Source organism: Bombina bombina, chromosome 4 (genome assembly GCF_027579735.1).
Source record: "Bombina bombina isolate aBomBom1 chromosome 4, aBomBom1.pri, whole genome shotgun sequence".
In the NCBI taxonomy this organism is placed as follows: Eukaryota; Metazoa; Chordata; class Amphibia; order Anura; family Bombinatoridae; genus Bombina; species Bombina bombina.
Genome location: NC_069502.1, coordinates 1,039,577,808 through 1,039,603,644, shown reverse-complemented (window position 1 = coordinate 1,039,603,644; position 25,837 = coordinate 1,039,577,808). Strand labels below are relative to the sequence as shown.

At 36.6% G+C, this 25,837-nt stretch overlaps 1 protein-coding gene across 1 annotated transcript in view; it reads left to right on the top strand.

Moving 5' to 3' along the window:
- Window positions 1-25,837, top strand: part of PLCB4 (phospholipase C beta 4) — a 788,735-nt gene that overhangs the window by 551,598 nt on the left and 211,300 nt on the right. Inside the window, 1 exon segment of the mRNA XM_053712158.1 lies at window positions 23,633-23,741. Coding sequence (XP_053568133.1) covers window positions 23,633-23,741 — 109 coding nt within the window.

Genomic DNA, 25,837 nt, shown 5'->3' with positions numbered 1-25,837 from the left:
ACGGAAACAACTAATATACTTAAATTTAAAATTTAAAACCAAACAACCATTCACACTATCGCACAAACGCGTTTCGGCCGAGTAGAGGCCTTTCTCAATGTGCTATTAAGACGAGTCGTATGTGGGACAGTCCTTAAATACCCTGTTTTGTTTTCCATAGGCCAATCAGATCTCATGCATCGTTAACGACCACCATTGAGCGAATCATATGCGATGTGATGTCACTGAGGAGAAGGGAGGTGTCGTGCATAAGTGTATGTGTTGATAGGCTGCTGATGTGATATGCCTTAACCAATCCCAAACGCAACATTTCTAGGATTGTTTACATGCAACATTATCGCTATAATACCACGATCATCCTATTTCAGAACCTTACCACATACATCAATTTTATTTTCCCAAAACTTTGCGTGCACTTTTAAGAAGCAGATGCGTCTGCCGCTCTGTATATTCCATACAAAAGTTTATTATTGTATAATGTACTTGGTAAGGTTACAACAATAATTATTGCTTTCATAAGTTATTTGCGGCGAAGCAGACCTGGCTATCCATAACAAGTATCAAGAGTAGATGTGAAATGGATAATATAGTATACATTGTGATAGTCATTATGAGCCACATATTATTCAAATATTGTTTAGATAAATTTTGTGGTACTTGAAATCACAGAATGTAAATAAAGCTATTGTAATAGAAATTTATTTAGACATATCTCTTTAGTTTCAAAGATTATAGTATCTTTTAGTGAAACTTAAAAAATATATATATCCACCAGATGAAAGGCTTTTATCGATATATTATGACTGCTGCATATATTAATGTCACTATGTGTTCCCCACCTATGTGCACTTTTGTGATATACCAGTGCATCTATAGGATTAATAACCAGTTTTGTTTTTTAATTCTTATAGGGATATCATGATATGCAGCTCCTATTATTTAGATGGATTTAACATAATGTCTAAAACTTTCTAAGGCTTAAAGTATAAAATTTAAACCAATTCACTAACTATAAGTACTATGTTAGGACTATTGTTAATGGATGTTTTAATAATAGTATATATACTCAAAATATCCTTTGTATAAATATACCAAGAGGATTTTTGTGGTGATAGCTTCTGGGTGCACGCCAAAGGATGGAAAAAGAAACTTGATTTAGCTGAATATTAGAGAGTACATACTATTAATATTAAAATAAAAACATTTATTTATAGGAACACCCAAAAATTATTGTCCTCATTCATGCCATTAGGCATTACAGAGTTCAAATTAAAGATCTATGTCGCTTCCTTTTTTTTAATAAGGCCTGCTCTATGTCTCCACCACGGATACCAGGTTGTAGTGTCTCTAAACCCCAACACCTAAATGTACTCGTGTTTCCATTATGGTGTTGTAGAAAATGCCTTGCAACACTGGTAATTTGCTTACCCTTTTCAACATCTTTAGCAGCATTCCTAATGTTGCTGAGATGTTCAGTCATTCTTATGCCCATCGCTCTGGTGGTCATACCCACATAGAATAAATTACAACTGCAGGTTAAACAGTATATTACATTCATGGTTTTACAAGAAATGTGTTTTTGGATAGTGCATTTTTTCTTGAACCTATCTAACATAGTTTTCTTTTTAACCATATGAGTGCATATTTTGCAGTTACCACAGGCAATTGAACCCTTATACAAAGGTTTTTTTTTTTGGCATTTCTATCAAAATGACTGACTGTTAAAGGGACAGTTTACTCAAAAAAATTCTCCCCTTTAATTTGTTCCCAATGATCCACTTTACCTGCTGGAGTGTATTAAATTGTTTACAAGTAGCTCCTTTACCCTTATATTGGCATTTGAAATTGTTAATTTAGCATGTGGTATCCCCACCTATTCTGAAAGTTTGTGGCCGCACGTACCAGCTATAGATAAGCTTTGTAAACACAGCCAGCAGAAGAAATTACACTCCCAGTGTGATAAAGCAGAGATAAGGTAATAAAATGTTCATTTTCCATTGTTCTCTCAAAGTATTGGTGATTGTTTTAAGGACAGATATAAGATAAAGAAGCATGTATATGTGCACAATGTGATACAGTAATGAGATCTGATTATAACTACAAGCTCAACCTATTTTATTAGGCTGTGGCTTCAAAACACAAAATCAGAGCTTTAATATACAGAAATAAACCTTAAAAAGCTAATTTTCATACATTTTTACTCTGCAGTTGGTAAAAAAAGCAATTGTAAACACATTAAGGGAAAAACTATTTTACAGTATACTGTCCCTTTAACTGGTCACTAAGGTTGCAGGCTCGTCTGTAGGTGAACATTGGTTTAGTGGGGAGTATAGATTTAAGATGTTCATCCGATTGCAAGATATGCCAGTGTTTTAGTAACACGTTAGAAACCTGGTTACTTTGACTACAGTATGTTGAAATGAATCTTAGGGGATTAATATCCCTATCTTTGTTTTTTGGTTTTAAAAGTTCCTGTCTGTTTTTATTTAAAGCCCTCTGAAAACGAGTACATTTAGGTGTTGGGGTTTAGAGACACTACGACCTGGTATCCGTGGTAGAGACATATTGCAGGCCTTATTAAAAAAGGAAGCGAAATGGATCTTTAATTTGAACTCTGTAATGCCTAATGGCATGAATGAGGACAATAATTTTTGGGTGTTCCTTTAAATAAATGTTTTATTTTAATATTAATAGAATGTACTCTCTAATATTCAGCTAAATCAAGTTTCTTTTTCCATCCTTTGGCGTGCACCCAGAAGCTATCACCACAAAAATCCTCTTGGTATATTTATACAAAGGATATTTTGAGTATATATACTATTATTATTACATCCATTAACAATAGTCCTAACATAGTACTTATAGTCAGTGAATTGGTTTAAATTTTATACTTTAAGCCTTAGAAAGTTTTAGACATTATGTTAAATCCATCTAAATAATAGGAGCTGCATATCATGATATCCCTATAAAAATTAAAAAACAAAACTGGTTATTAATCCTATAGATGCACTGGTATATCACAAAAGTGCACATAGGTGGGGAACACATAGTGACATTAATATATGCAGCAGTCATAATATATCGATAAAAGCCTTTCATCTGGTGGATATATATATTTTTTAAGTTTCACTAAAAGATACTATAATCTTTGAAACTAAAGAGATATGTCTAAATAAATTTCTATTACAATAGCTTTATTTACATTCTGTGATTTCAAGTACCACAAAATTTATCTAAACAATATTTGAATAATATGTGGCTCATAATGACTATCACAATGTATACTATATTATCCATTTCACGTCTAATCTTGATACTTGTTATGGATAGCCAGGTCTGCTTCGCCGCAAATAACTTATGAAAGCAATAATTATTGTTGTAACCTTACCAAGTACATTATACAATAATAAACTTTCGTATGGAATATACAGAGCGGCGGACGCATCTGCTTCTTAAAAGTGCACGCAAAGTTTTGGGAAAATAAAATTGATTTATGTGGTAAGGTTCTGAAATAGGATGATCGTGGTATTATAGCGATAATGTTGCATGTAAACAATCCTAGAAATGTTGCGTTTGGGATTGGTTAAGGCATATCACATCAGCAGCCTATCAACACATACGCTTATGCACGACACCTCCCTTCTCCTCAGTGACATCACATTGCATATGATTCGCTCAATGGTGGGCGTTAAAGATGCATGCGATCTGATTGGCCTATGGAAAACAAAACAGGGTATTTAAGGACCGTCCCACATATGACTCGTCTTGTCAAATTTTTAATAGCACATTGAGAAAGGCCGCTACTCGGCCGAAACGCGTTTGTGCGATAGTGTGAATGGTTGTTTGGTTTTGAATTTTAAATTTAAGTATATTAGTTGTTTCCGTATTTTCTAGCTTACGGCTACTTTAGGAACTCAGTGCTTTTGGCCATCTCTGTCACCTGAAGCCGGGGTATCCTGATACCGGCCAGGAATACAGGGGGGTGGCTGCACTGTGATCTCCTTCTTCTATAGTGGCCATATTATTTGGTTTTGGTTGGGAATCTAATATATTAGAATTTTTCACTAGTGGTTATACATGTTTTATTTTAATAATGTGAACAATAAAAATTCAATTTTTTAAATTACTCTAACTCTTGAGTTGAAATATTTTTCAACCAGTATCATACAATATATATCGGAATGAGTGCTATTTAACCCCTTCTTGTCCCATCTCCCCTATTCCTCAATATACTACATATTTGAATTATGTTAGTAATCATTTACCATTTGTTTTTTCAATTAATTAGTGGACATCAAATTATAAATGCTCCACTAATAAATTATATTTGTGTCAATCATATTAAAAGTAATGCGGCTGCTTAACTCTCCATTCTCAGGATAAGCACCAGGTAGTTAATCTGGAAAAAATGGTGAATGGATTTGTAGGTTGTAAAGGAAATGTATCTATTCTTCTACAGCTGTGTCAGCAATTGATCAATTAGGCAAGAGTGCATGTTATGCTGTGCTCTGCTGTATTTTGAAAAAGAAAACTATGCGACTTAAAAAAACCCAAAGTAATACTATTTTAATTTTTTATTTCGATCTATGAGCCCCATTTATTAACCTAGTTAAAGGGACATGATAACCAAATGTTGAAGCACTTGAAAGTACTGTACTACAGCATAGCTGTAAAAAGCTGACTAGAAAATATAGCCCGAAGATCTCTATGTAAAAAAGGAAGATATTTTACCTCAGAATTTCCTCAAGAGCCACATCCCATTGTAAATGGATTTTCAACGGCCAATAAGGATGGCATGTACAGGCTTAGTCATGTTATATTCAGTTTAAGGAAGTTTACTAGGAAGTCTCGCAAGATTTTACTAAAATCTCATGAGATCACGGTGAAGCAAAGCATGACCTCAGCACTGCTCATTCTCATGTCAGCTTTTTACAGCTATGCTGCATTAATTTCAAGAGATTTACCATATAAGTATTATGTCCCTTAATTCTTAAGATTAAGTAGCTTTAGTCTTAAAACTCAAGGGTAGCGGAGTTAAATCGTCCTGATCCTGGATTGACAGCGCCTGATTGTGCTACTTGTGCATCAAGAAATGCAGCGATTCTGGGCGGACAGGTTTCTGGGAGCGAATCTGGTCTTTCAGGCAATTGATAAATGGAGTCATGTAACTGGTATTTTTATTTTACATATTAATCCTGTAAAAAAAAATAGAAATGATCCAATTAACTTCAGGGATGAGCAATGTTTGTTTGTTATTTATCGTTTTATTGTATTGTAGGTGTCTCTCCTTCCCATCCTGCAAAACAACTCTCAAGCTAAAATTTGACTTTCTAAAATTAGTTGAGGGACCTTGCAGTACTGACAAGACTTCTTAGATAATCTCACCAGAGCTTTAGATTATCAAATACCTGATCTCTAACAGGATCTCTTCATAATGTAGAATGAATTCAGCATATTCATCCATTTTAAGTAACAGGGAAAGCGCTGAATATTTAGTTATATATTACAATTATATATTCCACACTTAGAATTCCTTTAAAAGAGACAAAATACAATATTTAAAAACATAATTTATGTAAGAACTTACCTGATAAATTCATTTCTTTCATATTAGCAAGAGTCCATGAGCTAGTGACGTATGGGATATACATTCCTACCAGGAGGGGCAAAGTTTCCCAAACCTCAAAATGCCTATAAATACACCCCTCACCACACCCACAATTCAGTTTAACGAATAGCCAAGAAGAGGGGTGATAAGAAAGTGCGAAAGCATATAAAATAAGGAATTGGAATAATTGTGCTTTATACAAAATCATAACCACCACAAAAAAAGGGCGGGCCTCATGGACTCTTGCTAATATGAAAGAAATGAATTTATCAGGTAAGTTGTTACATAAATTATGTTTTCTTTCATGTAATTAGCAAGAGTCCATGAGCTAGTGACGTATGGGATAATGACTACCCAAGATGTGGATCTTTCCACACAAGAGTCACTAGAGAGGGAGGGACAAAATAAAGACAGCCAATTCCTGCTGAAAATAATCCACACCCAAATAAAGTTTAATGAAAAACATAAGCAGAAGATTCAAACTGAAACCGCTGCCTGAAGTACTTTTCTACCAAAAACTGCTTCAGAAGAAGAAAATACATCAAAATGGTAGAATTTAGTAAAAGTATGCAAAGAGGACCAAGTTGCTGCTTTGCAAATCTGATCAACCGAAGCTTCATTCCTAAACGCCCAGGAAGTAGAAACTGACCTAGTAGAATGAGCAGTAATTCTCTGAGGCGGAGTTTTACCCGACTCAACATAGGCAAGATGAATTAAAGATTTCAACCAAGATGCCAAAGAAATGGCAGAAGCTTTCTGGCCTTTTCTAGAACCGGAAAAGATAACAAATAGACTATAAGTCTTTCGGAAAGATTTAGTAGCTTCAACATAATATTTCAAAGCTCTAACAACATCCAAAGAATGCAACGATTTCTCCTTAGAATTCTTAGGATTAGGACATAATGAAGGAACCACAATTTCTCTACTAATGTTGTTGGAATTCACAACTTTAGGTAAAAATTCAAAAGAAGTTCGCAACACCGCCTTATCCTGATGAAAAATCAGAAAAGGAGACTCACAGGAAAGAGCAGATAATTCAGAAACTCTTCTGGCAGAAGAGATGGCCAAAAGGAACAAAACTTTCCAAGAAAGTAATTTAATGTCCAATGAATGCATAGGTTCAAACGGAGGAGCTTGAAGAGCTCCCAGAACCAAATTCAAACTCCAAGGAGGAGAAATTGACTTAATGACAGGTTTTATACGAACCAAAGCTTGTACAAAACAATGAATATCAGGAAGAATAGCAATCTTTCTGTGAAAAAGAACAGAAAGAGCAGAGATTTGTCCTTTCAAGGAACTTGCGGACAAACCCTTATCTAAACCATCCTGAAGAAACTGTAAAATTCTCGGTATTCTAAAAGAATGCCAAGAAAAATGATGAGAAAGACACCAAGAAATATAAGTCTTCCAGACTCTATAATATATCTCTCTAGATACAGATTTACGAGCCTGTAACATAGTATTAATCACAGAGTCAGAGAAACCTCTTTGACCAAGAATCAATCGTTCAATCTCCATACCTTTAAATTTAAGGATTTCAGATCCTGATGGAAAAAAGGACCTTGTGACAGAAGGTCTGGTCTTAACGGAAGAGTCCACGGTTGGCAAGAGGCCATCCGGACAAGATCCGCATACCAAAACCTGTGAGGCCATGCCGGAGCTACCAGCAGAACAAACGAGCATTCCTTCAGAATCTTGGAGATTACTCTTGGAAGAAGAACTAGAGGCGGAAAGATATAGGCAGGATGATACTTCCAAGGAAGTGATAATGCATCCACTGCCTCCGCCTGAGGATCCCTGGATCTGGACAGATACCTGGGAAGTTTCTTGTTTAGATGGGACGCCATCAGATCTATTTCTGGAAGTTCCCACATTTGAACAATCTGAAGAAATACCTCTGGGTGAAGAGACCATTCGCCCGGATGCAACGTTTGGCGACTGAGATAATCCGCTTCCCAATTGTCTATACCTGGGATATGAACCGCAGAGATTAGACAGGAGCTGGATTCCGCCCAAACCAAAATTCGAGATACTTCTTTCATAGCCAGAGGACTGTGAGTCCCTCCTTGATGATTGATGTATGCCACAGTTGTGACATTGTCTGTCTGAAAACAAATGAACGATTCTCTCTTCAGAAGAGGCCAAAACTGAAGAGCTCTGAAAATTGCACGGAGTTCCAAAATATTGATCGGTAATCTCACCTCCTGAGATTCCCAAACTCCTTGTGCCGTCAGAGAACCCCACACAGCTCCCCAACCTGTGAGACTTGCATCTGTTGAAATTACAGTCCAGGTCGGAAGCACAAAAGAAGCCCCCTGAATTAAACGATGGTGATCTGTCCACCATGTTAGAGAGTGTCGAACAATCGGTTTTAAAGATATTAATTGAGATATCTTTGTGTAATCCTTGCACCATTGATTCAGCATACAGAGCTGAAGAGGTCGCATGTGAAAACGAGCAAAGGGGATCGCGTCCGATGCAGCAGTCATAAGACCTAGAATTTCCATGCATAAGGCTACCGAAGGGAATGATTGTGACTGAAGGTTTCGACAAGCTGCAATCAATTTTAGACGTCTCTTGTCTGTTAAAGACAGAGTCATGGACACTGAATCCATCTGGAAACCCAGAAAGGTTACCCTTGTCTGAGGAATCAATGAAATTTTTGGTAAATTGATCCTCCAACCATGATCTTGAAGAAACAACACAAGTCGATTCGTATGAGATTCTGCTAAATGTAAAGACTGAGCAAGTACCAAGATATCGTCCAAATAAGGAAATACCACAATACCCTGTTCTCTGATTACAGACAGAAGGGCACCGAGAACCTTTGTAAAAATTCTTGGAGCTGTAGCTAGGCCAAACGGCAGAGCCACAAACTGGTAATGCTTGTCCAGAAAAGAGAATCTCAGGAACTGATAATGATCTGGATGAATCGGAATATGCAGATATGCATCATGTAAATCTATTGTGGACACATAATTCCCTTGCTGAACAAAAGGCAAGATAGTCCTTACAGTTACCATCTTGAACGTTGGTATCCTTACATAACGATTCAATATTTTTAGATCCAGAACTGGTCTAAAGGAATTCTCCTTCTTTGGTACAATGAAGAGATTTGAATAAAACCCCATTCCCTGTTCCGGAACTGGAACTGGCATAATTACTCCAGTCAACTCTAGATCTGAAACACAATTCAGAAATGCTTGAGCTTTTACTGGATTTACTGGGACACGGGAAAGAAAAAATCTCTTTGCAGGAGGTCTCATCTTGAAACCAATTCTGTACCCTTCTGAAACAATGTTCTGAACCCAAAGATTGTGAACAGAATTGATCCAAATTTCCTTGAAAAAACGTAACCTGCCCCCTACCAGCTGAGCTGGAATGAGGGCCGCACCTTCATGTGGACTTAGAAGCAGGCTTTGCCTTTCTAGCTGGCTTGGATTTATTCCAGACTGGAGATGGTTTCCAAACTGAAACTGCTCCTGAGGATGAAGGATCAGGCTTTTGTTCTTTGTTGAAACGAAAGGAACGAAAACAATTATTAGCCCTGTTTTTACCTTTAGATTTTTTATCCTGTGGTAAAAAAGTTCCTTTCCCACCAGTAACAGTTGAAATAATAGAATCCAACTGAGAACCAAATAATTTGTTACCCTGGAAAGAAATAGAAAGTAGAGTTGATTTAGAAGCCATATCAGCATTCCAAGTTTTAAGCCATAAAGCTCTTCTAGCTAAAATAGCTAGAGACATAAACCTGACATCAACTCTGATAATATCAAAAATGGCATCACAGATAAAATTATTAGCATGCTGAAGAAGAAGAATAATAATATCATGAGAATCATGATGTGTTACTTGTTGCGCTAAAGTTTCCAACCAAAAAGTTGAAGCTGCAGCAACACAGATAAGCTTTTCTTAGAAAGGATTCAATTTTCCTATCTAAAGGATCCTTAAACGAAGTACCATCTGACGTAGGAATACTAGTACATTTAGCAAGGGTAGAAATAGCCCCATCAACTTTAGATTTCTAAAGCAATAAGTACTTCTTTAAGTAAAGAACGAATAAATTCCATTTTAAATAAATATGAAGATTTATCAGCATCAACCTCTGAGACAGAATCCTCTGAACCAGAAGAGTCATCAGAATCAGAATGATGATGTTCATTTAAAAATTCATCTGTAGGGAGAGAAGTTTTAAAAGATTTTTTACGTTTACTAGAAGGAGAAATAACAGACATAGCCTTCTTTATGGATTCAGAAACAAAATCTCTTATGTTATCAGGAACATTCTGCACCTTAGATGTTGAAGGAACTGCAACAGGCAATGGTACTTTACTAAAGGAAATATTATCTGCATTAACAAGTTTGTCATGACAATCAATACAAACAACAGCCGGAGGAATAGCTACCAAAAGTTTACAGCAGATACACTTAGCTTTGGTAGATCCAGCACTAGACAGCGATTTTCCTGTAGTATCTTCTGACTCAGATGCAACGTGAGACATCTTGCAATATGTAAGAGAAAAAACAACATATAAAGCAAAATTGATCAAATTCCTTAAATGACAGTTTCAGGAATGGGAAAGAATGCCAAAGAACAAGCTTCTAGCAACCAGAAGCAATAAAAAATGAGACTTAAATAATGTGGGGACAAAAGCGACGCCCATATTTTTTAGCGCCAAATCAGACGCCCACATTATTTGGCGCCTAAATGCTTTTGGCGCCAAAAATGACGCCACATCCGGAACGCCGACATCTTTGGCGCAAAATAACGTCAAAAAAATGAAGCATTTTCAGCCCCCGCGAGCCTAACAGCCCACAGGGAAAAAAGAGTCAAATTTTTGAAGGTAAGAAAAAAATGATTAATTCAAATGCATTATCCCAAATATGAAACTGACTGTCTGAAAAATAAGGAAAGTTGAACATTCTGAGTCAAGGCAAATAAATGTTTGAATACATATATTTAGAACTTTATAAACAAAGTGCCCAACCATAGCTTAGAGTGTCACAGAAAATAAGATTTACTTACCCCAGGACACTCATCTACATGTTTGTAGAAAGCCAAAACAGTACTGAAACGAGAATCAGCAGAGGTAATGGTATATATAAGAGTATATCGTCGATCTGAAAAGGGAGGTAAGAGATGAATCTCTACGACCGATAACAGAGAACCTATGAAATAGACCCCGTAGAAGGAGATCACTGCATTCAAATAGGCAATACTCTCTTCACATCCCTCTGACATTCACTGCACGCTGAGAGGAAAACCGGGCTCCAACTTGCTGCGGAGCGCATATCAACGTAGAATCTAGCACAAACTTACTTCACCACCTCCATCGGAGGCAAAGTTTGTAAAACTGAATTGTGGGTGTGGTGAGGGGTGTATTTATAGGCATTTTGAGGTTTGGGAAACTTTGCCCCTCCTGGTAGGAATGTATATCCCATACGTCACTAGCTCATGGACTCTTGCTAATTACATGAAAGAAATGTCTTCTTTATTGGAAAAAAATAAAGTATCCAAATTCCTTCTATAAAAAGACTAGGGGCAAGATTACATATACGGCGCAGGCTTCAGCACAAGCACTGCAACCCGCGCAGTCCGTAATTTCACCTCACACGTAGGGGTATCCAATAAACCTCGCTGGCAGTTCTTAAAGTGCCGTAAGTCGGATAAACTAGTGATGTCCATAAATGAGCGTAAATACAAATTTCTGGAGTCGCTAATGACTTACGGCACTTTAGAAACTGCCGGCGCCTAAGAAAATAAAAAAAACAAACTAATCTACCGTAAAAGTCTAACACACCTCCCAAAAATAAGCCTGACACGTAAAACCTCTACATCCGCAATCCCCCCTCTCACAACTAATAATAAATGTATTAACCCCTAAACCGACAACCCCCACAACGCAATATGCCTAATTGAACTATTAACCCCTATATCCGCCATCAAACCCACACTGCAAGTAATAACTAAATTATTAACCCCTAAATCTGCCAACCCCAACATGGCAAACTACCTATTAAAACTATTAACCCCTAATCCGCCATTAACCCAAAACACAAACTACCTATTAAATTATTAACCTCTAAACCGCCAAAGCCCACAACGCAATTAAACTATCAAAGTATTAACCCCTAAACCGCCAAAGCCCACAACGCAAATAAATAAATTACTAAGCCCCCTAACCTAACACCCCCTAACCCTACACCCGCTAAATGTACCCAAATTACCTAAATTACAAAATACTAAAGTTACTATTAAAATAAAAAAACCTAACACTACTTTAAAAATAAAAATAAACTAAGTATACATTAAAGGGACAGTCTAGTCAAATTAAAATTCAGGTGTAGACTGTCCCTTTTTGCAGGGCATTGCCCCAAGATAATCAGCTCTTTTACATCAAAATACACAAAGTCCCCCCTAACAGTAAATAACCCCCCACCCACCAAACCCCCCAAAATAAAAGAACCTAACACTAAAAAACCTAAACTACCCATTGCCCTGAAAAGGGCATTTGTTTGGGCTTTGCCCTTAAAGGGGCATTTAGCTCTTTTACTGCCCATCCCTAATCTAAATAAAACAACCCCTCCAAAAAAAAAAACTTAAAAAATCCTAAATCTAACCCTCAGGTTGGTACTCACCATTCCTGAAGTCCGGCGGAGAAGGTCCTATTCCAGGCGGTCAAGTCTTCTTCCAAGTGGCGACCTCTTCTTTCTTCTTCCAGGAGCAATCCGGCATGGAGTGGAGGGTGGAACTGAAGACCGGTGACCGCGAAACCATGGAGAGTGGAGGATCCTCTTCGTATGATCGCTGCCGTACACTGAATAGAGAATTCAAGGTACGCGATTAAAAATGGCGTCCCTTGAATTCCTATTGGCTGATTTGATTCTTCAAATTCAAATCAGCCAATAGGATGAAAGCTACTCAAATCCTATTGGCTGTTAAAATCAGCCAATAGGATGAGAGCTACTCAAATTCTATTGGCTGATTTGAATAGAATTCAAGGGACACCATTTTTAATCGCATACCTTGACTTCTCTATCCAGTGTACAGTAGTGATCGTGTGAAGAGGATCCTCCACACTCCATGGCTCCGCAGTTGCCGGTCTTTAGTTCCAGGGTCGCCGGTCTTCAGTTCCAGGGTCGCCGGTCTTCAGTTCTGCGGTCAACGGTCTTCAGCTCCGCCCTCCGGATTGTTCCTGGAAGAAGAAAGAAGAGGTCGTCGATTGGAAGAAGACTTCACCGCCTGGAACAGGACCTTCTCCGCTGGACTTCAGGAACGGTGAGTACCAACCTGGGGGTTAGACTTGGGTTTTTTAAGGTTTTTTTTGGGGGGTTTATTTTATTTAGATTAGGGATGGGCAGTAAAAGAGCTAAATGCCCTTTTAAGGGCAATGCCCAAGTAAATGCCCATTTCAGGGCAATGGGTAGTTCAGGTTTTTTAGTGTTAGGTTCTTTTATTTGGGGGGTTTGGTGTGTGGGGGGGGGGTTTACTGTTAGGGGGGACTTTTTATTTGTTTTTATTTGGGGGGGCTTTTTTATTTTCATAGGGATTAGGTATAATTTTTTAAAATTTGGTAATGTTGTTTTTTATTTTATGTAAACTTAGATTTTTTTTATTTTCTGTAATTGTAGCTTAAAGGGGCAGTCTACACCAGAATTATAATTTTGACTAGACTGTCCCTTTAATTCCCTTTAATTTATACTTAGTTTATTTTTATTTTTAAAGTAGTGTTAGTTTTTTTTATTTTAATAGTAACTTTAGTATTTTGTAATTTAGGTAATATGGGTACATTTAGGGGGTGTTAGGTTAGGGGGTGTTAGGTTAGGGGGCTTAGTAATTTATTTATTTGCATTGTGGGCTTTGGCAGGTTAAAAGTTAATACTTTGACAGGTTTATTGCATTGTGGGCTTTGGCGGTTTAGGGGGTTAATACTTTGATAGGTTTATTGCGTTGTGGGCTTTGGCGGTTTAGGGGTTAATACTTTAATAGGAAGTTTGTGTTGTGGGTTAATTGCGGATTAGGGGTTAATAGTTTTAATAGGTAGTTTGCTATGTTGGGGTTGGTGGATTTAGGGGTTAATAATTTAGTTATTACTTGCGGTCTGGGTTTGATGGCGGATATAGGGGTTAATACACTTTATTATTTATTGGGGTGGGGGATTGCGGTTGACAGGTATATATATTGCGCATGCGTTAGGTGTTAGTTTACTTTTGCAGGCATTTTCGGGAGTTACGGTGCTCCGATACTCGACGCAAGGCTTGCTGCTGCTGCCTTATGTGGCGAGGTGAAAATTGAGTAAGATTTCTCAATTGAGTAAGATTTCTCAATTTTCGCCACGTAAGTCCTTACGCTGAATATTGGATACCAATTTGTGACACGGTCCCATGTTAGCTTATGAGAGTTTAAATTCCGGGCGACGGGTGAAATATACGTGATGCAGCTTTTGCGGGCGATGCCGCATATGTAAAAAAGGAAGAGCATTTCTGCTAACAATTTTTTCATCCGCAAATATAGTAAACATGAAGCTACCAGCACTTAAAGGGACAGTCAAAATTAAACTTTCATGATTCAGATAGAGCATGCAATTTTAAATAACTTTCTAATTCATTTTTATAATAACATTTGCTTTTTTTCTCTTGGTATTCTTTGTTGAATACTAAACCTAGATAGGCTCATATGCTAATTACTAAGCCCTTGAAGGCCGCCCTTTATCTCAATATATTTGACCGTTTTTCACAGCTAGAGGGCGTTAGTTTATGTGTGCCATATAGATAAACATTGTGCTCATGCCTGTGGAGTTACTCATGAGAGGGCACTTATTGGCTAAAATGTAAGTTTGTAAAAAGAACTGAGATAAGGAGGCAGTCTTAAAAGGCTTAGATACAAGGTAATCACAGAGGTAAAACGTGTATTAATATAACCATGTTGGTTATTCAAAACTGGGGAATGGGTAATAAAGGGATTATCTATCTTTTTAAACAATAACAATTTTGGAGTAAACTGTCCCTTTAATATTTCTGATCCGGAATAACGAAAAGTCAGACTTGAGTAAAAGATGAATAAGGGTTAATACCCTCCACTTTATAGTTTCCAATAAATATTATGGTTTGTCATTTTTTAAGGAATACTGAGTGTGGGATGTATTATTGTTATTAATGTTGCAATAGATTTGTGAAGTAATCTATATAGTCCCTGCATCGGTAATAAATATACATTTGTGTTTGCTGTAACATTATGTAAATCTGAAGTGCCACTCACCTTCTTCAATACAGTCTATTTTTTATATCCAGCTATATTTCTCTTAAACCAGTGATAGACAACTTTTTTACACTTGGGTACTGCAAAACGTCAATTAAAACACACACATAACATATTTGCCTAAAAATACACTATTTAATAGAGCACTGTGATTATACACACCTGCCCAGAGAGTGGAGAGTGGACAGTCATTTTATTTCACAAGCTGTCACTTCACAATCAATACTCAATTAGGGTTTTGGTAACATCAGTCAATATACAACTCTGGCAAAACAGAAGAAATCACTTTAAAAGTGGCACCTTCCTGCTGCAATAAAACACACTTATTTACTGCAGCATATGGATACTGCTTTTACTGAATAACAATACCAATTGCTAACAGATATCTGAGGTGCTCAGCAGGGCCTCTTGCAGTAGGTGATTTTAGTCAATATACAACTCTGTCGCCTAGAGTACGAGTTTTGCAGTAACAGGGGTGCGTTGCTAACAAGCCTTTTTTTCCCACCGCTCCCTTAAGACAACGCTGGTATTACAGGTTTTTTTAAACCTGGCGTTAGCCACAAAAAGGTGAGCGTAGAGCAAAATTTAGCTCCACATCTCATCTCAATACCAGCGTTGCTTAAGTCAGCGGTGAGCTGGCTAAACGTGCTCGTGCACAATTTCTCCATAGGAAACAATGGGGCTGAGCTGGCTGAAAAAAAACCTAACACCTGCAAAAAAGCAGCGTTCAGCTCCTAACGCAGCCCTATTGTTTCCTATGGGGAAATAAAAGTTATGTCTACACCTAACACCCTAACATGAACCCCGAGTCTAAACACCCCTAATATTACACTTATTAACCCCTAATCTGCTGCCCCCGCTATCGCTGACACCTACATTATATTAATAACCCCTAATCTGCCGCTCCGGACACCGCCGCCACCTACACCTACATTATACTTATGAACCCCTAATCTACTGCCCCAAACATCGCTGACACCTACATTATAGTTATTAACCCCTAATCTGCCCCCCCAATGTCGCCACAACTATATTAAATTTATTAACCCCTAATCTGCCGCCGCCAACGTCGCCGCCACTATTATTAACCCCTAAACCTAAGTCTAACCCTAACCCTAACACCCCCTAACTTAAATATAATTTAAATTAAACAAAATAAGTTTACCATAATTAAATAAATTAATCCTATTTAAAACTAAATACTTACCGATAAAATAAACCCTAAGCTAGCTACAATATAACTAATAGTTACATTGTATCTATCTTAGGGTTAATATTTATTTTACAGGCAACTTTGTATTTATTTTAACTAGGTACAATAGTTATTATTGCCTGCCCTAACATCGCCGACACCTACCTATTTATTTATTAACCCCTAATCTGCCGCCCACAACGACGCCGCTACTAAATTAAATGTATTAACCCCTAAACCAAAGTCTAACCCTAACCCTAACACTCCCCTAACTTAGATATCATTTAAATTAAATTAAATAAATTTACCATAATTAAATGAATTAATCCTATTTAAAACTAAATACTTACCGATAAAATAAACTCTAAGCTAGCTACAATATAACTAATAGTTACATTGTAGCTAGCTTAGGGTTAATATTTATTTTACAGGCAACTTTGTATTTATTTTAACTAGGTACAATAGCTATTAAATAAATACAAACATACCTGTAAAATAAATACTAACCTAAATTACAATTACACCTAACACTACACTATCATTAAATAAATTACCTAAACTACCTACAATTAAATACAATTAAATTAAATAAACTAAAGTACGATAAAACAAACAATAAATTTCAGAAAATAAAAAAAGAATTACAAGAATTTTAAACTAATTACACCTACTCTAATCCCCCTAATAAAATAAAAAAGCCCCCCAAAATAATACAATTCCCTACCCTACACTAAATTACAAATAGCCCTTAAAAGGGCCTTTTGCGGGGATTGCCCCAAAGTAATCAGCTCTTTTACCTGAAAAAAAAGACAATACCCCCCAACATTACAACCCACCACCCACACACCCAACCCTACTCTAAAACCCACCCACCGCCCTTAAAAAAACCTAACACTACCCGTCTGAAGATCTCCCTACCTTGAGTCGTCTTCACCCAGCCGGGCACAAGTGGTCCTCCAGAGGGGCAGAAGTCTTCATCCGATTCGGGCAGAAGAGGTCCTCCAAGCGGCAGAAGTCTTCATCTAGGCGGCATCTTCTATCTTCATTCATCCGGAGCGGATCCATCTTCATGCGAGCTGACGCGGAGCCATCCTCTTCAAACGAAGTCCAAGCGAAGAATGAAGGTTCCTTTAAATGACGTCATCCAAGATGGTGTACCTTGAATTCCGATTGGCTGATAGGATTCTATCAGCCAATCGGAATTAAGATAGGAAAAATCCTATTGGCTTATCCAATCAGCCAATAGGATTGAAGTTCAATCCTATTGGCTGATTGGATCAGCCAATAGGATTGATCTGGCATTCTATTGGCTGTTCCAATCAGCCAATACAATGCGAGCTCAATCCTATTGGCTAATTGCATCAGCCAATAGGATTTTTCCTACCTTAATTCCGATTGGCTGATAGAATCCTATCAGCCAATCGGAATTCAAGGGATGCCATCTTGGATGACGTCATTTAAAGGAACATTCATTCTTCACTTGGACTTCGTTTGAAGAGGATGGCTCTGCGTCGGCTGCCTTGAAGATGGACCTGCTCCGCTCCGGATGGATGAAGATAGAAGATACCGTCTGGATGAAGACTTCTGCCGCTTGGAGGACCTCTTCTACCCGGATCGGATGAAGACTTCTGCCCCTCTGGAGGACCACTTGTGCCCGGCTGGGGGAAGACGGCTCAAGGTAGGGAGATCTTCAGGGGGGTAGTGTTAGTTTTTTTAAGGGGGGATTGGGTGGGTTTTAGAGTAGGGTTGGGTGTGTGGGTGGTGGGTTGTAATGTTGGGGGGGTATTGTCTTTTTTTTCAGGTAAAAGAGCTGATTACATTGGGGCAATCCCCCCCCGCAAAAGGCCCTTTTAATGGTTATTTGTAATTTAGTATAGGGTAGGGAATTGTATTATTTTGGGGGCTTTTTTATTTTATTAGGGGAATTAGAGTAGGTGTAATTAGTTTAAAATTCTTGTAATTATTTTTTTATTTTCTGTAATTTAGCGGGGGGGGGGGTTCGTACTTTAGTTTATTTAATTTTATTTTATTTAATTGTAGGTAGTTTAGGTAATTTATTTAATGATAGTGTAGTGTTAGGTGTAATTGTAATTTAGGTTAGGATTTATTTTACAGGTATATTTGTATTTATTTTAACTAGGAAGTTATTAAATGGTTAATAACTATTTAATAACTATTGTACCTAGTTAAAATAAATACAAAGTTGCCTGTAAAATAAATATTAACCCTAAGCTAGCTACAATGTAACTATTAGTTATATTGTAGCTAGCTTAGAGTTTATTTTATCGGTAAGTATTTAGTTTTAAATAGGATTAATTCATTTAATTATGGTAAATTTATTTCATTTAATTTAAATGATATCTAAGTTAGGGGAGTGTTAGGGTTAGGGTTAGGGTTAGACTTAGGTTTAGGGGTTAATACATTTAATTTAGTAGCGGCGTCGTTGTGGGCGGCAGATTAGGGGTTAATAAATATAGGTAGGTGTCGGCGATGTTAGGGCAGGCAGATTGGGGGTTAATAATATTTAACTAGTGTTTGTGAGGTGGAAGTGCGGCGGTTTAGGGGTTAATATATTTATTAAAGTGGCGGCGATGTCCGGTCGGCAGATTAGGGGTTAATATATTAAAGTGTTTCCGATGTGGGGGGGGGCCTCGGTTTCGGGGTTAATATGTAGTTTATGGGTGTTAGTGTACTTTTTAGCACTTAAGGGGTTAAAAAATGTATTTAAGTGTTTGCGATGTGGGGGGGGGGGCTCGGTTTATGGGTTAATAGGTAGTTTATGGGTGTTAGTGTACTTTTTAGGACTTTACTTAAGAGTTTTATGTTACGGCGTTAGCCCATAAAACACTTAGCTACTGACTTTTAAATGCGGTAGAAGTCTTGCCAGGAGAGTGTCTACCGCTCACTTCTTCCAAGACTCGTAATACCAGCGTTAGGCAAATCCCATGGAAAAGATAGGATACGCAATTGACGTAAGGGGATTTGCGGTATGCTCGAGTCGCGGAAGAAAAGTGAGCGGTACACCTGTACCTGCCAGACTCGTAATACCAGCGGGTGTTAAAAAGCAACGTTGGGGGTTTGGGACCCCTCAACGCTGCTTTTTAAGGCTGACGCAAGACTCGTAATCTAGGTGTATATTTTTTAGCAAATATAGCACTGCTAGCAGCCTGCAAGAAATGAGGCTCCGGGCTGCATGCAGTTGCCCATTACTGTTTTAAACAAAATATATACACTATATAGTATATGCTCTATGTAAAACTATATATTTCCCCTGTCTGTTCTCCTCGCTTGACACTGCTTGCCTCTGTCACCTAAGCCCCCCTCATGATTTTTACGACACCTCCTCCTCTCCCTGCACCTCTGTAACACTTTCTGTCCTTTTTAGGCATTCTGTGTTTCAAGATATAATCTGTAAATTCCATTGAATTGGTATTCCTTCAGATTTGAAAAAAGAAGGAATACTTCTGAAAGCTTGTCAACTTATAAATGTATAGTTAGTCCAATAAAAAGTATCATTGTTCAATGCAATACACTTGTTATTTTAGTCTATATATCGAGGAATATCTATTTAAAAATACATAGAACATTTTCCCCAATGTGAAGAACATTGGAATGTAAAATATATACAGTATATACAAACTAAAACACATTATTCAATATTAATATTGATTAAAAAAGTATTTGACTGGAAAGGGCTCCAATATGTGTGTGTGTATACATGTGTATATACTGTATGTGTTTATAGGTGTATATATGTATGGTACACGTTTTAATTTTGCCCTAACCTTTATTTGAAGACTTCAGTTGCGTTAACCCAACAAGCGCAAATTTAGTTTGTGCTTGTGCGGTCACATTTACTCTAAACTTGTAATACACGTGCAATATTTCATAGCGCACCACATATAATCTAGCCCATAATATTTTAAAATTTCATAGAGAACTTTTTTATTAAACAAATGCATGTTTTGTCTCTAGTGGCCCGATAATCTAAAGGTTGTTAGATTCTCTAAGAAATCTCATCAGTGATTTGTATCCCATGTTGTGATTCTCTAAAGGCAATTTTTGCATTGAGAACAGTGTCTCCCTGCATTTAAAGGGACGATACAATTTTAAACAATTTTTCAATTTACTTCTATTATCAAATTTGCTTTATTCTCCTGGTAGCCTCTGTTGAAGGAGCAGCCATGCATTACTAGGAGCTAGCTGAACACATCAGGTTATAAGTGGCATGTGTATGCAGCCACCAATCAGCAGCTAGCTACTAGTAGTGCATTGTTGCTTTTAAGCTTATGTAGGCATTCTTTTCAATAAAGGGAAGTTGTTTAAAATCACATTTTCTATCTAAATCATGGAAGTTTAATTTTGACTTTACTGTCCCTTTAAGAATGTGAAGAAGATGAATACTTTACAATAGGGCTCACAAAAAATGTAGTTTACAAATCTTATGAAATGAATAAATAAGATATTGAAGTAGAAACATGCCGTAAATAATTGTGTTGTGCAATTACATTAACCCCTGAAGCAATTTGGACGTAGGTACTATGTCACACATTACTCCGCTTAGCATACCCTGTTGATGTATTACCTTCGTCTATCAGTCTGTCTCAGGATGTTGTCTTTGCTGTCAGCTTTGACAATGTAGACTGCAACCAGGTGCAGAAGGCATCTGCTTTCATGTAGTAAGGAAGAACTGATCGTTCTTCCTTTACCATATAAATGCGGATCACTGATATATACAGTGACACAGTCTGTATCGGATTACGGTGGTGTGGGATAGAATGAATGAGGAGGCTGGTGGTGCATCGCTAGAGGGGAGGGAGGAGAGGAAGGGGAGGGTTACTTATGCTACTAAAAAAGTCTTTGGTGAGGGAGGGGGATGGATGGGCCACTATGCTACAGAAACAGGTTGTAACAGGAGGGAGGGGTCCTTAGTGACAATTGCTTGGAGAGAAGAGTTAGGGTAGACCCCGACACTACAGATTTTTTTTTTTATTAATGAATAATTGAGAAAATACTACAAACTGGGTACTGGCAGACATTTGCCAATGCCTAAGATGACAGCTTCTAGTGAGAGGGTTAGAGAGCTGTTTGGGATCAGGGATTTGGGAGTGTTGAGGAGGGATCCCCACAGTGAAAAATAAATAACAAAAGCCCTAAAACTGCATAATGGCAGACTGCCAGTACCTACGATGGTGGTGACTAATGGGGGGGTGAGGGAGGGAAAAGAGGTTTTTGGGAGGGATCAGGGGATGGGAGGTGTCAGGTGGGAGGGTAATCCCTGCATTACAGCTAAAATTAACCTTACAAGCTACCAGGTTAACCCCATTCACTGCCGGGAATTTTAGAAATATCATGCGCAGCTGCAATTAGCAGCCTTCTAATAACCAAAAAGCAATGGTAAAGCCATGTATGTCGACTATTTCTGAACCAAGGGGATCCCAGAGAAGCTTTTATAACCTAATGACTGTACAGTTTGTAGAAACGTTAACATTTATTTTTTAATATGATCGCATTTGGCAGCAAAACTGTGGCATGAAAAATACCAAAATGAGTCTAGACCAATACATCAGGTTGTCTGCTAACAAAATATATATAGTTATGATAGGTAAATAAAAAAAAGGCTCTGTTTCTGTTTAAATGGAGTGATAGCACAAATACTAAAAATTCTCTGGTATTTTGGCAAGTTTTTCTCTGAAATTCCTGGTATTGAAGGGGCTAAAAATCAGAACAAAATTCTTCTGTAAATGGAAACATTAACATTCACAATGAAATTATGCAGAAAAAAAATATATTTCATATGCACAGTAAATTGGTAATAAAACTAATCAAAGCATATTGTTTTGCTTATTGTAAAATTAGTTTTCCTGAACAGGGGTGTTCCATGGGTGTAGCTGAAAGTTGTCTACTAGGTCTCCCGTATTCCCTAAATATTCCCCCCTGCAGATCTATGTTTTATCCGGCAAACTAAAAGATGGTTTCAAAATAAGAAGATCACTTATTACCCCAGTATTTTCATTTTTTAATCCAGTAAATATTAGATAACTGGGCACTGAGTAGTCATTACAACAAAGCAGTTAAACACAGTTACATTTGGATTATTATAGCCTTGGTGTATAAATAATCTATATTTTATTAAAGACAGGAGGCGAAAATTTTGCATCACATCTTACTGAATTCCAAACAGCAGCAAAGAAAACTGAACAGAAAAATTTGCATAAAAGTTGCAACAGTGCAGCACCAATCAGCACACAGATAATGTATAAGAGTCCTAAAAAAAACACAGGAACTTCCTCTTTTTTTTTTAGATGAAGACACAGGAACTAATGAACTGGATCAATCAATGATCAGCCACAGATGGCAACTGAAGAAGGAAACCAGTGGAAAGAGCTGTTAAAATGATCACACTGTAAAATAAAATGCAAATAACCACTGCTCCCTATTTCCGTCCATAGACATGCAAGAAACATACATATATAAAGGAAACACATGAACAAAACTCTATATAAATTATATATATATATATATATATTTTTTTATTTTTTTTTCATATTAATTATTTGTGGGAGGGAAATGACAAGGGAAGGGAAAATATTTGCCTCCTGTCTTTAATAAAATCTAAATTATTTATACACCAGGGCTATAATAATCCAAATTTTATAACAGGACAGGAGGCTTCATATTTTGCATTTTAAACGCACAGAAGGGAGAATGTTAGCTGCATGAGGAATCCGTTTAAACTAAAAAAGGAAAAAAGTAGAAGCCGAGGACCAGTCTGCGGCCTTCAAAATGTCTTGAAGTTGACTACCAGCCAAAAGTGCTTTGGAAGCCGCTGCTCCTCTAACCGAATGGGCTCCAAAAGACAAATCAATGCCTCCTCCTCTCTAATAACAAAACATCTGTAAAGGTCAGCAATAATGCCCAGAATATAATACGAAAATGAGCTGAAACCATAACAACAAAAAATAATTATCTAAATATCTTGGATCTCAGAGGATACCTTATTGAGTACATAATTATGTGTTGCAATTAATCCCATAGAAATTGACATCATGGAATAGGGTCAGCTATTATTCTTTTTCCAATAACTCCAAATAAAGATTAAACTGGAAAAAAAAATAGTGTGTTCACCCTGATAACTGGTGACAATAAACATAGCAAAGGGACATTATAGTAAATTCCTGTGCTTACTAAAACTACTTTAGTTTTTTATTCTTCTGGAGGTGTTGGTCTGCTTCCCAATAAAATTGTGGGTGTTGCCCTTTTCAACAAGCAAACAAATGTTATTAATTTAAAATGCTTTACTTCACTTTAAAAAAATAAGTATATTAACACATACAATTATTGTTTTTTTCATATATGCATTAGTATAGCATCCATTTAAGTATGTCTGAAAGATAACTTTCAGCAGCATGCGTCTATAATTAGTTAAATAAAAAAACATAAAAGGAATAAAATAAATGTATTAAATATTTAATTGGGTTATTATTTAACACTATTCATTCACCTAACGCATTGAGCTGTAAAATACAAATACTGTAACTCTTTACTAAGTTATCCTGTTTTTCAAAATTAGCATCAACGAGATCCTCGGCTGAATGAAATCTTGTTCCCCTTCTTTGAGGCAAAAAGGTCCATGCAGATAATTGAAATGTATGAGCCTGATAAAGAACTTAAGAAAGAAGGTAATACCATATCTAAGTTTTATTTATTGTAAAATCGCCACTATATGGTCATCAGCTATAAGGGAGAAGTTATCTGTTAAATTAAAGTGAATGTTTTGCTATTTATTAATATTATTATTGTTGTTGTTGTTATTATTAATAATAATTTGATTTGGATTAATATTGTTGTTAATATTGTTTTTAATATTATTAAAAGCTTTTATTTCTAAAGTGGGAATGTTTTCATGATTCAAATAGAGTATACAAATGTCTTATTACATTTTATAATAAAAATATTAATCCCTTTATTTACCTGAGCAATAATTAATCTGCCTTCAGCCAATCGTTGCGTGCCCCGCTTGGCGTTCAGCTCATGGGGCACGCAACTATTGGCTGAAGGCAGATTTGTCATCGCTCAGCTAAATAAAGTAAGATGCGGGAGGAGGAACGGCAGGATGTTTACCATCACTAAATGGTAAATATTTAACAAATGAAGCTTCTTAAAAAATGTTAATCAATTAAAGTGTCCCTGTTTTTAATAATACTTTTATATACTAGCCAGCAAAATAATAAACATTGCAATCACTTTAATCTCAAAAATACAAATAAAAATAAAAGCAAATATGAATCTAAGATGCAAGTTACTAATTTTAATTTAGTTACTAATTTTAATTTAAGAAATTATTTTAAGAAATTATATTATAGAAAAATAATATATAATAAATAAAAATGTTACTAAACAATCCACAATACATTTTTCATCAATATTTGTATTAACATATTTTTATGAATATTTCTTAAATTAAATTAAACATTTTCTCTTGTTATCCTTTCTTAAAAACTTAGCTCCTTCTCATGAGAACCTAAGGAGGTAGGCCCAGGAGCGTGCATGTGACTAGAGTATTATATCTATAACTAGAGTATTATATCTATATACAATGTTAAACAACTTTCCAATTTACTTCTGTTAAAAATGTGCTTCATTCTGTTGAATTGAAGGAGCAGCAATACACTACTGGGAGATAGCTGAGCACATCGGGTGAGCCAATGACAAGAGGCATATATGTGCAACCACTAATCAGCAGCTAGCTCTCAGAAGTGTATTGCTGTTCCCAAGCCTACCTATGTATGGTTTTAAAAAAGGATAAAAAGAGGTCATAGCAAATTAGATAACAGAAATAAATTGGAACGTTGTTTGAAATTGCATCCTGTATCAAAATCATAAAAAATTAATTTTGACTTTATTGTCCATTTAACTAATATGTGCAAGGGTTTGCAAGACGGATTAAGCAAACATTCCGATAACCTGCATATGCAGAAAAAAAGGAATTTATTAGGAGAATAATACATATACAACATAATATAGAATAATTACATGCTCATATTAATCAAGGATGAAAACGCAACCGAGCATTGTTTATGATTATAGCTTATCCAAACTGAAAAATAACAAAAACATTTTCTATTTAGTTAGAGAATATTATGGTGAAACACCTGTTTTTTTTTTTTGTTTTTTTTTTTACTATGCATGTAAACCCTGCAAAGTGCTTTAATATATAGTTAACATTGTGCACCTGTGCCCCTCCAGATGTGGACAGAGCTGGTGAGCTAATCATGAACAAACATACACAGATTTGCTCCATTTACTGACTGTATCTTCATCTTGAGCAGAATGGGGCTGTTCCATAAGTGTAAATGTGACTACTTCTTGAACCCTTTTGAAAGAGTTTAAGAAGGGAATTTGTTCAAAGATAAAATAACAAAATAGAGCATTCTCATTTTACATTTTTATGCACAAAAAAGTATATTATAACTATACATCTGTGCTTCAAATAGGCCCTGATTAATCCATGTAGTATTATAGAAACTATTTAACACACGTTCTGCTTGATTACGAGTTTTGCGTTAGCCTTAAAAAGCAGCGTTGAGAGGTTCCAACGCTGCTTTTTAATGTCCGCTGGTATTACGAGTCTAGCAGGTACAAGTGTACCGCTCACTTTTTTTCCGCGACTCGAATCCACTTACGTAAATTGCGTATCCTATCTTTTTAATGGGATTTTCCTAACGCCAGTATTACAAGTCTTGGAAAAAGTGAGTGATACACCCTCTCCTGTCAA